Source organism: Mastigoproctus giganteus, chromosome 13 (assembly GCF_048544385.1).
Source record: "Mastigoproctus giganteus isolate SK-2022 chromosome 13, ASM4854438v1, whole genome shotgun sequence".
NCBI lineage: Eukaryota > Metazoa > Arthropoda > Arachnida > Uropygi > Thelyphonidae > Mastigoproctus > Mastigoproctus giganteus.
Genome location: NC_143587.1, coordinates 82,113,848 through 82,126,984, shown reverse-complemented (window position 1 = coordinate 82,126,984; position 13,137 = coordinate 82,113,848). Strand labels below are relative to the sequence as shown.

Genomic DNA, 13,137 nt, shown 5'->3' with positions numbered 1-13,137 from the left:
TACTGTCATTAACAATCCTGGCAACCTTTGTATCATCTGCAAACTTCGACATTAAGCCTGATATACCTTCATTAATATCATTGATAAATATACAAAACAACAGTGGGCCCAACACCAAACCCTGTGGAACTCCACTAATAACATAAGTCCACAAAGAGCAGCACCCTCTGTCTTCTCCCAATCCACCACCCTTTTATCCATTGTAGCAACTTACTCTTAATACCATTCTGCTCAAATCTGTACAGTAGTCTTTATGCACAACAGTGATAAAAGGTTTCCTGAAATCCAAGTATATGATATCAAAATTATTTTTTCATCCAGTTCCTTTTTGTCCACATCATAATATCCAATCAAATTTGTCAGACAAGACTTTCCCTTAACAAACCCATGCTGTGTCTGAATTATTGCTGCAGTCTTGTTTAGATGATTCCGCACTGCATCTTTAACCGGCGACTCCATTAATTTACCTAGAACAGAAGTTAACTAATTGGTCTGTAATTACTCATGTCACCCTTCAATCCCCTTTGTGAACTGGGGATACATTGGCACATCTTCAGTACGTGGAGAGCTCCCCTGAGTCATCCTTGGACTCAGGGACTTTGCCGCTACCTCCTTTAATTTAACTGTTGTTCTGTTATTTGGTTTTTAGGAGCATTAGCAACTAAGGCCATATTGCTCCTGAGATATCCGGTGGTCATTCCCTGACCTTTCCACATCCTCCGTATTTGGTGGTCACAGGCTCGAGCCCCGGTCTAATCAAGAAGCACGTGCTACGCACTACTGCTCCTGTCCACCTGGCTACGGAGGCACCTTAATTTAACTGGATAGATCCCATCCACCCAAGATGCCTTTCTTATGTTTAACTTCAACAATTTGTCCTCCACTTTGATGTTAAGGTAGTCAAAGAAGAAAAGTGTTCTGAGCACCGCTAACAGCATCCATCAATAATTTCTCATTTAGAAGGTGACAAACTTGAGACAGATGAAGGTTTGGGAGAGCACTGCATGAGGTTATATTAACAATATACAGGAACTATATTAATACAGAAAAAGAAGTAATTATTCCAGTGTGTAAAGCAATGGTGAGATCACAACTTGAGTACTGGATATAGGTGTGAAAACCCCATCTTGGGATGTGTGTGAATCTGCAAGAAAGGATACAAAGAGGAGCAACTGTGTTGATTACTGGGGAAAAAACAAAAATTTCATTTCCAGGAAGAGTTTCTAATTTTGTGTAATGCAAATTCTGGAAATCATATATCAGTTTGGTAACCAGATTATCAAAAAAAAGTAATTCCCCCCTCCTACTATTAAATAAACTAAAGACAGGCATAGATCTTTCTTGCCATAACACAAATTAGAGAATATAGATTTAAATTAATTGCTACCTAGACATGAGAAAACTTTCTTTTAGTCAGACTTTTCTTATTCTGTATTTTTAGCAAAAAATACATAAAAAAAAAAAATTTCTAACACCACAGCATACCCGCAAAGCTAATTAAAATTTTTTACTGTTGCAGTTTTAAAACTGAGATGTGCATGCCCATTATAGAGATTATCAGTGGATTTGGTAAACCCGGTGCAGTCTAAAAGTTTACTTCTTTCTTTTTATATTAATACTTGGGGAATTTATTTGAAATGGGCCAACTTTTGACTCATACATTTTATGTTATTGCATTACCACACACACACACACACATGCACGCACAATTATAGGTCTCAGAAAAGGAACTATACTGATTTAATATAATTGCAATTTTTAAAATGGATTTTAAAAATAATGCACAGCAATTAGGCAACAAGTGGAAAAAACAATAAATAAAACTCTCTTACTCTTGTCCACAGTGAACTGCTTTTAATACACCAACAGCTGCAGTTGTTAGGCGATCAAAACCCTGTCCAACATGATCTGCATGGCATTTGGTCCTATCTTCAAACATAAATTCCCTAGGTTCCACAGATCGAGGCAAGTACTGCAGATTACGTAATTCATTCATTCCTCCCCTATAAGATGAAGACAAACTAATATCAAAATATGAAAATATTTCAAAGTGAGTTCTAAACAAACAAAATAAAATATCATCACATAAAAATGTTTTTTATAATAATATAAATTTTATATATATAATCTTATAACAAATTAAGACATGATATGGTCTGTTTTTTTTTTTTTTAGGAGCATTAGCAACTAAGGCCATATTGCTCCGGGAATATGCGGTGGTCATTCCCTGACCTTTCCGCATCCTCCGTATTTGGTGGTGACGGGCTCGAACCCCGGTCTAATCAAGAAGCGTGTGCTACGCACTGCTGCTCCTTCCCACCTGGCTACGGAGGCGCCCCATGATATGGTTATATATACACTGAGTGATTACAGAATTTTGACTACCTACCTAATACTGTGTTGGCCACTGTTCACAAGGATACTAGCTGCTATTTGCCTAGGATTCAACTCCACTAGATGTCTAAAGACATCCACAAGGATCGGTACCATTCTGCCTGCAAGGTTTTCCACAGTGTCAGAATAGATGACACAGATGGTCCTTGAGGTTGTCATAGACATTCTCTCAGATATGCCAGACAAGCTGCACTTCCTACCTTGGAGACTAAAATACTGATGGAACTGACATTCAAGTCAAGTAGACCCAATTTCAGCGAAGTCTGGATGGTCTGTGACAGCCAAATCCTCTACTTGCACTTTCATGATGGTGGGACTGTTAGTAATCCTGGGTATAACCTCAATGCACAAGCACACAGTGGGTGACCACCCAGGTATAAACCAACGTAAGCAGGGGTCAAGGTATGGTGCCCACACCACAGGGAGGAATGTAGCCCTTCTTTGTTAACAGGCAATACTACCTCTTTGCGTATTGGAGGCTTGAAGTGGAGGAAACCACGTTTAGTCTCCAGAGCTAAGTTCTGGTCAAGCCTTTCCCATCTCTTTCATCATGCAGTATGACTGATGACTTGAGGTTATGATGAACATCATGGCAAGATCCAATCTTCCTTACATTTCGAGGATACAGCTTTAAAATGGTGTTTGTGGGATGGCCGCTAGTTAATACACCGGACCGAACCTATTGGTCACTCTTAAGGAGGCTTCCGGATCAGCTAGTGTATAATCATGCTACCTCTACTCTGCAGGATAGTGACTGGAGGGACTCTGAGTAGTGTGCATGTGGGAGGGGGAGGGCATTGTCAAGGTCATGTTATGTCAAGGATCTGGGTATATTCTTACCATGTGTACCCCATATCCAAAAATTTCATTACTTCATACAGCAGGTCACCTCCACTTTTTCTTACCATTGAATACACCATGAATTGTCAAACCAATAGAGTAAGCTTCTCTGCGAAAAGATCTAAACCTTCCAAACACTTCCTAGATCATTTCATAAATATATGTGGTCTCAATTCTAATCTCAATGATATCTGATGTCAACATTTGCTCAGATAGTATCAGTGAAATTATTCTTGTAGGAATGGAATCCTTTATTCCACACTCCACTTTAAAATCTCATCCTTAATCTAAAACCTTGGATTTATTGGAAAACCAAGGTTTTCCAATAAATGCGCTAAGGCTTTTCAAGAGAAGAACGTTGCACGTCGTAATTGGCTTGTTTCCAATTCTTCAGTTTAATTTTCTGCCTACACCAAAGCTCACAACAATTGTAAAGCAGTCATTAATCAGTCCAAAGTAGATTTTGAACAGACTAAGAGTAGAAAACTTGCTTCTTGCCCTAATCATAACCGAACATTCTGGTCTCTTGCAAAAGCTATTGGCTGCAACTTTTGCTCATATCTCCTCCCATCTTTGTCAAAACCAGATGGTTCTGTTGTCACTTCAGCCAAGGAAAAAGCTGTTCTGCTAGCATCCCATTTTTCTTCCAACTCATGTATTCATGATCTTGGTAAAACACCACCCACCATGCTCCATTCAATGCCTCCTGTGGTCTTCCGCCAAAGGATGTCAGAAGGATTTTGAAGAATCTCGATGCTAAGAAAGCTCCAGGTCTTGATGGTATTTCTCTACTTGTTCTCAAAACCTGTGCTCCTGAACTTACTCCTGTTCTTTGCTCCCTTTTTCACTTCCTAATTCCAAAGGTGTTTTTCCTTTTGCTTGGAAATTTGCACATATCCAGCCAGTTCCTAAAACGGGTGACAAGTTCGTCCCTTCCAATTATCGTCCCATTGCAATAACTTCTACTCTTTCTAAAGTAATACAGAAATCAATTAACCGCCAAATCTTAAACTAACTAAAATCTTTCGGTCTGATCATTGATCGCCACTATGGATTCCATCAGTTTCGATCCACTGTTAGATATTTTGGCTTATGTAACCTATTTATGGCCTAATTCAATGGAAAAGTTTGGTGAAACACAAGCAGTTGCTCTTGATATCTCAAAGGCTTTCGATCATGTTTGGCAAAAAGGTCTTCTAAACAAGCTTCCATCTTATGGTTTGCCGACTGTTTTTTGTAATTGGCTATCCAGTTTTCTCTCTGATCGCTCACTGAGGATGATTAACATTAGCAAAGGCACATGAATCAAGAGAGCAAGTTTATATAGCATCAGCCAAAACAAAAAAAAAAAAAAAAATCCCTTATTTCACCCATCCACTCGCTCCAAATGTTTGTCAAGTTCTGCCTTGAATCTATTTAAGCTATCAACTTCTACAATGACAGATGGAAGTTTTTCCAGCAATCAACCACCCGCTGGCTATAGGCAAACTTCCGCACATCTATCCTACAACCGTCTTTCTTCAATTTGAATTTATGCCCTCTCAGGCGATTATTCCGAGCAAGAAGAAGAATCCCATCAGCATTAACCATGCTCAAACCATTCAAGGCTTTATACACCTCAATCAGATCACCTCGCAGGTGCCTAGTCTCCAGACACTGTCATTTGCAATACTTAAGCCTTTCTTCGTAAGAAGAAAGGCTTAAGTATTGTTAAATTCAACCCTTTGTTAAATTGTTAAATTCACTAATCTTTGTTAAGCAACCCTTTGTTAAATTCACTAATCTTGTTGCACTTCTCTGTACTCGTTCCAACAGCTCTATATCCTTCTTAAAATGAGGCCTCCAGACCCGTATACAGTACTCATCAAGGTGTGGTCTGACTATTGCCTTATACATGGGGATAATCACCTCCTTATCCCTGCTAGAAAAATTCTGTATATCATTGACAAGACATCATGAGATGCTCTTGCAGACCATCTGTACTGCTCAGAAAACTTCATATACTGCCTGCACAATTACTCCCTGTCGCAGCAGCGTACTGTCATTAGTGTCCTTAACAACCCTGTCAATCCTCGTATTGTCTGCAAACTTGCACATTAAGCCTGATATACCATCATCACTATATACCACAATCTCTGACTTCTACCATCCCTTTATCCATAGCAGCAATTTCCCTCCAATGCCACACTGCTCCAATTTGTGCAGCAGTCTTCCAGGTGAAACAGTATCAAAGACTTTTCCAAGATCCAAATATATGATATCAAAGTTATTCTTTGCATCCAGTTCCTTTGTGACTACATCATAGTATCCAATCAAATGAGTCAGACAAGACTTCCCCTTAACAAACCCATGCTGTGTCCGAGCTTTAACTGAAGTCTTGTCTAGATGATCCTGCAATGCTTCTTTAACCAGTTCCTCCATTAATTTCCCTGGAACAGAAGTTAAACTAACAGGTCTGTAATTACCTGTGTCTCCCTTTGATCTTCCTTTGTGGATTGGGGTCACATTTCCACATCTCCAGTCCATGGGTACCTCCCTGAGTCCAGGGAAGCTCTCATAAATATGGCTAAGAGTTTGCTTACTTGCTTTGCCACCTCCTTTAATATAACTGGATAGATTCGGTTCACCCCAGGTGCCTTTCTTGTGTTTATCTTCAACAATTTCTCCTCCACTTTACTCTCAGTTATTACAAGATTATATAGCTCACGCCACAGTTGAATACACCTCTGTCATTCTCCTCGCTGAATAACTCATCATGCGTGAATGTCGATGCAAAATATTCATTTAGTTTGTTAGCTACCTGAGCAGGACCATCGACAGTTGAACCATCGATATCAAGCAGGCCAATCTGATTCATCCCTTTCCTTCTAGAGTTTACATAAGTCAAGAACTCTTTGCTGTTTACCTTTGCATCCTTTGTCAAAGATTTCTCATAATCTGCCTTCGCCTGCCTAACCTTGTTTGTAAAATGTTAATTTATATGTATCCTATGCAATTTTCTTCTCTGTCACATGTCTAATCAGTTTATCTGACATCCATTTAGGCCTAAATATTGAACAATATTTCTTTGTTGGTATGTCTTTGAAAGTCTTGTCTGACAAATTTGATAGGATATTATGATGTGGTTACAAAGGAACTGAATGCAAAAAAATAATTTTGATATCATATATTTGGATTCCAGGAAAGCTTTTGACACTGTTGCACATGGAAGACTATTGTACAAATTGGAGCTGAATGGTATTAAGGGTAAGTTGCTACAATGGATAAAAGGATTGTTGAGTGGGAGAAGACAGAGGGTGGTAATCAATGGGTGCTGCTCTTCGTGGACTGACGTTATTAGTGCAGTCCCACAGGGTTTGGTGTTGGGTCCACCGTTGTTTTGTATATTTATCAATGATATTCATAAAGGTATATCAGGCTTAGTGTCAAAGTTTGCAGATGATACAAAGGTTGGCAGAGTTGTTAATGACAGTAATGGCAGTGTGCTACTGTAACAGGATCTAGATAATTTGGGCAGATGGGCTAAAAAGTGGCAACTGAAGTTTAACCTAGACAAATGTAAAGTACTGCATATGGGTAGAAGTAACCCCAGAGAAACATACCAACTGTGTGGTACTACACTTACAGTGGTAGAAAATGAAAAAGACTTGGGAGTAATTGTGCAGTCCGATATGAAGTTTTCCAAGCAATGCAGACAGGCTGCCAGGGCAGGTCATGGGGTTTTGTCAATGATATATAATAATTTTGCTAGCAGGGAAAAGGAGGTGATTGTCCCTCTGTAAAAGGCAACGGTCAGGCCATGCCTTGAGTACTGTGTACAGATCTGGAGGCCTCATTTTAGGAAGGATATAGATTTGCTTGAGTGTGTACAGAGAACGGCAACAAGATTGGTGAGGGATAATGAAGGGATCCTCTTACCAAAAGAGGCTTAAGTTCAACAAATTGCAGTGGCTGGAGACTAGGCACCTGCGCGGTGATCTGATTGATGTGTATAAGACCTTGAACGAGATGAGCACACTGAATTCTGATGGGGTCCTTCCACTTCTGTTCAGATTACCAAACTAAGGGGGCATAAATTCAAATTAAGAAAAGACTGATGCAGAATAAATGTGTGGAATGCCTTTAGCCAGCGGGTGGTTAATTGCTGGAACAAACTTCGATCTGTCGTTGTGGAAGTTAATAGGTTAAATAAATTAAAGGAATAACTTGACAGGCATTTGGAGGGAATGGTGTGATTTTTTTTTTTGGCTGATGCTGCATAAGCTCATACACTTGCTTTCTTGCATCACATGCCTCTACTACTACCATGAAAAGCCTAGTAGCTTCCAAGATTGATTCTTTGAATGCTTTCCATTTTGAATTTGCTGTTGGTAACATCATTAGTTGGTTCCATCCTATAGAATTTAAATACTGTCTCAGACCACCGTAGTCACCTTTACGAAAGTTAAACTCTTTCTCTTTAATCTTGATGGTAGTTACCTCTGTGAGTAAATCCCACTTCAGCACACTGTGATCAATGCCACCTGGTGGTTCCTTTATCTGCAGATTCTTGATGCATGAAGAATCATTACTGATAATCAGATCAAGAGTATTACTCTCTCTAGTTGCCTCCCGAACATGCTGCTGTAGAAAACAATCATCCAATAAATCCGCAAAAGCATTGCTAGTGTGCGAGTAACCAACCCACAAATTCCAGTCAATATCCAGAAAATTAAAATCCTCCATTATATGACACTCTAATTTACTGGCCCATTCTATTTCTCTGCACAATTGCTCATTATACTCATCAGATTCATTGGGCCTATAACACACACCTACTCTCATTTTTCCTTTCCCAGTGCTTATGTCACACCAAACAGACTCAACTTTGCATTGTCCACCAACATCAACTGGATGCACTTCCTTAGATTTTATGTGTTTCTTAACTAACAGCACAACCCCTCCTCCCTTTCTGTCCTGTGTATCCTTTCTGTACACATTGTACTCCCGAAATTCCAGTTCTGCACTGCTTATGTCTGTGTGACACCATGTCTCTGACATCCCAACAATATCTGCCTTTGATGTCTTGACTAGCACTTCCAGCTCCTCGAATTTATTAACTATACTCCTAGCATCGGTGTACATGCACCTGTTTCTACTCTTAGTTACCCTAACACAGCTCATGCATTTACTTGTTCCACTATCATTCCCAGCAGTCCTGTAAATTCTCATTGCCTTCCTTTTGAGGCTGCTGCTCAATTGCATTTCAATAGAAGTAATTCAAGAATCACTTTTACCTCTGCCAGCAGCTACTGTTAATCTTTTTTTTTTTTTTTTTTTTTTTGATTTGGTAGTTGTTGGCGCATCGGCTTCTGTGGCCATATTGCACCTCCCAAGGTTTTTGCAGTACTTTGATCCAAGCCCGAGGCGGGAATCGAACCCGCGACCTTTGGGATGCCGGGCAGGTACTTTACCCACTCGGCTAGCCCGGTCGGCTACTGTTAATCTATTACTCCTTGTATTACTGTTAATCTATTAGACCAAGCTAGCAGTTTTCGGACCCAGCTAACTCTGTCTTGATAGCATCAGCAAATATTCTTGCACCGTTTCTATTTAAGTGCATTCCATCCCTGCAGAAGCAGTCTCTCCTATTAACAAGCACAGACCAGGCTGAGGAAAATTCTACCCCTCGAGCCTTGCACAATCTCTCCAGGGCCGAATTGCAGACACTTTCAAATTCAACTCAAACTCAGCTTTTTTTTCAGCATTGTCATGTAGTTGATAGTAGATGGCTCTCTGTCTTCTAACTTCTCCACTAATGCTGGTGTCCTCCAAGGTTTAGTTCTTTCCCCCACTCTTTCCTCTTGTATATTAATGACCTTCTTCCACTGACCGGAAATCCTCTGCATAGTTTTGCCGATGAGAGTACACTGAATTCCACTTTCCATTTTGAAAAATCTTGCCCTACTCAATCGGCTTCAACTTCTCGAATATCCACTACCAATTCCTTAAATGCCGAACTCCATGTACTTCTCCAGTGGGGCAGAGACAACCTAGTAGATTTCAACCCATCTAAAACTCGGTCTTGTCGTATATCTCACAAAAAGAATTCTTCTACTCTTATGCTTATCTTTCATGACCCTCTGATTTCTAGGCAAAATGATATATCTCTTTTGGGGATTACCCTGACATCTAATCTCTCTTTCTTGGCACAAGCATATTACAAATATTGCTTCCTCTGCATCTAAGAAACTTGGTTTCTCTTTCGCTCTCAGCATTACTTTTCTTCCAAACAGCTGTTCACTGTATAAATGACAAATTCGCCCTACCATGGAATATTGTTCCCACATCTGGGGCGGTGCCCCAAAAACCTCTCTCAGGGCTTCTAGATTCCATTCAGAAGAGGGCAGTTAGGCTAATTAATGACTCCTCTCTAACAGAATTTCTCCACTCTCTGTCTCATAGATGTACTGTTTCTGCTGCATGCCTTTTCTACAGATACTTCCATGGGCTCTGTTCTTCTGAATTGGCTTCTATAATTCCTGCTCTCTCTCTTTCAAAATAGTCCGAACACGTGTCGCCATCAGCCATAATCCATTTATTGTCCAACTTCAAACTCACAGAACCAACTTTTCATCTTCCTCGTTTAATCATTCAACTGCTGTTTTCTGGAACAAGCTTCCTTGATATGTATTTCCTGAAAATTATAGTCTACAAAAATTTAAGTCTAATGTCAACAAATATCTTCTTTCGTCTCCTCATAATGTACATTATGATCTGATTTGTACAACTTAATGTATTTGTTTATATTCAACCCATCCAGTTCCACCACAACAGATGGGCCGAATAAATTCCAGTTCCACCACAACAGATGGGCTGAATAAATCCCAGTTCCAACAATCAATCACCTGCTGGCTGAAGTCAAACTATCATATATCACCTCACCAAAATAAGTTGTTATTCAAAGCTTTCATATTTAGTAATAGTAGAGGCAGGTAATACAAGAAAGGAAGCATATGTGCTTATGTAGCATTATCAAAAAAAAAAAAAAAAAAAACAAATTTCACACATTCACTTCTCTAAAGGTTTATCCAGCTATTCCTTAAATTTATTTAAGCTATCAACTTCCCCAATGACAGATGGAAGTTTGTTCCAGCAATCAACTATATGCTGATTAAAGACAATTTCCACACATCTATTCTACAATAATCTTTCTTCAATTCGAATTTATGCCCCCTCAGGCTCGTAATCTGAGCAGGTAGAAGAATCGCATCAGAATTCAGCGTGCTCAACCCATTCAAGGCCTTATACACCTCAATTAGATCACCTTGCAGGTGCCTAGTCCCAAGCCACTGCAATTTCCAGAATGCAAGCCATTCTTGGTAATAGGATCCCCTTTGTTCCCCTCACCAATCTTGTTGCCCTTCTCTGCAATTCTACATCCTTCCTAAAATGTGGCCTCCAGACTTGTATGTAATACTCAAGGCATGGCCCAACCATTGCCTTATACAAAGGGACAATCAATCACCTGCTTTTCTCTACTAGCAAAAAGAGATATTTCTAATGGGAGATTTCAATGCAAAAGTAGGAACAAAATAGCAAAGATTTGGAGAGAAAGAGAGGAACAACAACGGAGATAGACTATGCAATCTTTGTGAAGAGTTCAATTTGAGTATAAACAGCACATTTTTCCAACACAAGGATATCCATAAATATACTTGGTCACAGGAGACAAGACAAGTTAGATCAGTTATAGATTACATTATTTCAAAACATTCAGGGACATATGTATTGAAAGATGTCAGAGTTTATAGAAGAGCCGAATGTGGATTTGACCATTTTCTTGTTAAAACAACACTGAGGTGGAACTGGATTAAGAAAATGTGTGGACAACCAACAATGAAGGGAAGGAGAAATGCTACAAGTGGATCAATTTAACGTTGACCTACTCCAGGATGACAGCATTAGAAACAACTTCACCCAGAGACTGGATGCTGCAATTAACATAGAGATAAAAGGTAATACTGAATAAATTTACGAATATTTAAAAAATACTGTTAAAAAAAATAGCTCATGAAATACTAGGGAAAAAGAAGAGCCAAGAACCAAAAGAGACCTGGATTACAGAGAAAGTAAGAGCTGCTGTACAGGAAAAGAAATGGCTGGGTGATAGGAAAGATGCATATAGGAACATTTATGTTGAAAAGAAGAAAACAGCCAATTGGTTAGTAGTAGAAGCGAAAAATTAAGAATGGGAAGGAAATGCGCAACTATTAATAGCAAATTGGGCTTCAAGCAATCAGTGGAATCGTGGAAGGTCCTTAAAGACTTGAGAAAACACAATAAATACAATGCTTGTTTGCAATTAATACCTTTGAAAGATTGTACGGAGTACTATGAAGAACTTTTAAAATAAGAAAAGGAAGAGTTCAAGACGATGGAGGATTTTGGTGTAGAAGACTCAGGCTTAAGAGTTTCTGTTAGGGAAGTGGAACTCCTGCTAAAGGAAGGAAGGAAGGAATGGTAAATCACCTGGACCTGGAGGAGTTTACATGGAACTTCTGAAATATGGAGGAAACTGAGTTGTTCTGATACAAAAACTGTTAAATAGTACATTGAGAGGAGAAGAAATGATAACAGGATACATTACATCAATTTATAAAAAGGGCGATCGGAAAAGCTGTTCAAATTACAGAGGAATATGCATCCTGAACCTGCTGTTAAAGATCCTTGGAAAATGGATCAGGAACGATTTAGAAGCCCGAATCGAGGTATCAGAAGAACAAGTTGTTGTTGTTTTGGTTTTTAGGAGCATTAGCAACTAAGGCCATATTGCTCCGGGATATGCAGTGGTCATTCCCTGACCTTTCCGCATCCTCCGTATTTGGTGGTGACGGGCTCGAACCCCGGCTAATCAAGAAGATGTGTGCTACGCACTGTTGCTCCTTCCCACCTGGCTACAGAGGCGTCCCAGAAGAACAAAGTGGTTTTTCAGTCAGGAGGTCATGTATAGACCATATCTCAACAGTACGACAGATCCTTGAAAAATGCCAATCAAAACGGAAAAAAGATCTTTATGATTTTCACTGACCTTTGAAAAGGTATATGACAGTGTTCCAAGAAAACTCTTATGGGAAGCACTGAAAGAGGCAAATATTGATGGACAACTGATTAACCTTATTAAGGCAATTTACAGGAATAACAGATGCAGAATTAAAGTGGGATCAGCTTTGTCACCAACACTTTTCAAAATTTATATTGACATCTGCCTAAGATCCTGGTCAAAAAAATGCAAAATGGGATTGCCAATTAATAAGAACACCTATATTCACAATTTACTTTTGGCAGACGATCAGGTGGTGATAGCACAAGACTTAGAAGATTAAAAGTATGCATGTTGTCAATTGTTTGAGGAATATAAACAATGGGGTCTAAAAATCAATTTTAGCAAGACTGAAATGTTGTCTTCCGGACCAGGACACATTCTAAATACTGCAGGTTTTAAAATCAAACAGAAGTCGATAAATTCAAATATTTGGGATCAATCTTACAAAGTGATGGATCATTCCAAGCAGAGATCAATAAGAGAATTACAGATGGCAGAAAGGCTATCGTCATGTTAAACTCTGTTCTGTGGAGCAAAAATATCCTAAATAAAACAAAGAAACTTATATTCAAAACGATTATACAAAGTCTTCTATTGTATGGAGCGGAAACCTGGACATTGAATAGGCGAGCAGAAAACAAATTGCTCTCCACAGAAATGGATTTTTGGAGATGCTCAGCAGGAACTTCTAGAAGAGACAGAAAACGGAATGAAGACATAAAGGAAAAAATGGAAGTGAAAAAGACTATTATTGACACCATCAAAGAAAAGCGTCTAACATGGTATGGATATGTAAAACGGATGCAAGAAAACGGATA

The 13,137-nt window shown here is 39.2% G+C and overlaps 1 protein-coding gene across 1 annotated transcript in view; it reads right to left on the bottom strand.

Moving 5' to 3' along the window:
• LOC150076221 (uncharacterized) overlaps nucleotides 1-13,137 on the bottom strand; it is a 153,418-nt gene that overhangs the window by 27,816 nt on the left and 112,465 nt on the right. Inside the window, exon 5 of the mRNA XM_090387289.1 lies at nucleotides 1,833-2,003. Coding sequence (XP_090243415.1) covers nucleotides 1,833-2,003 — 171 coding nt within the window. The remainder of the gene's footprint in view (nucleotides 1-1,832; nucleotides 2,004-13,137) is intronic.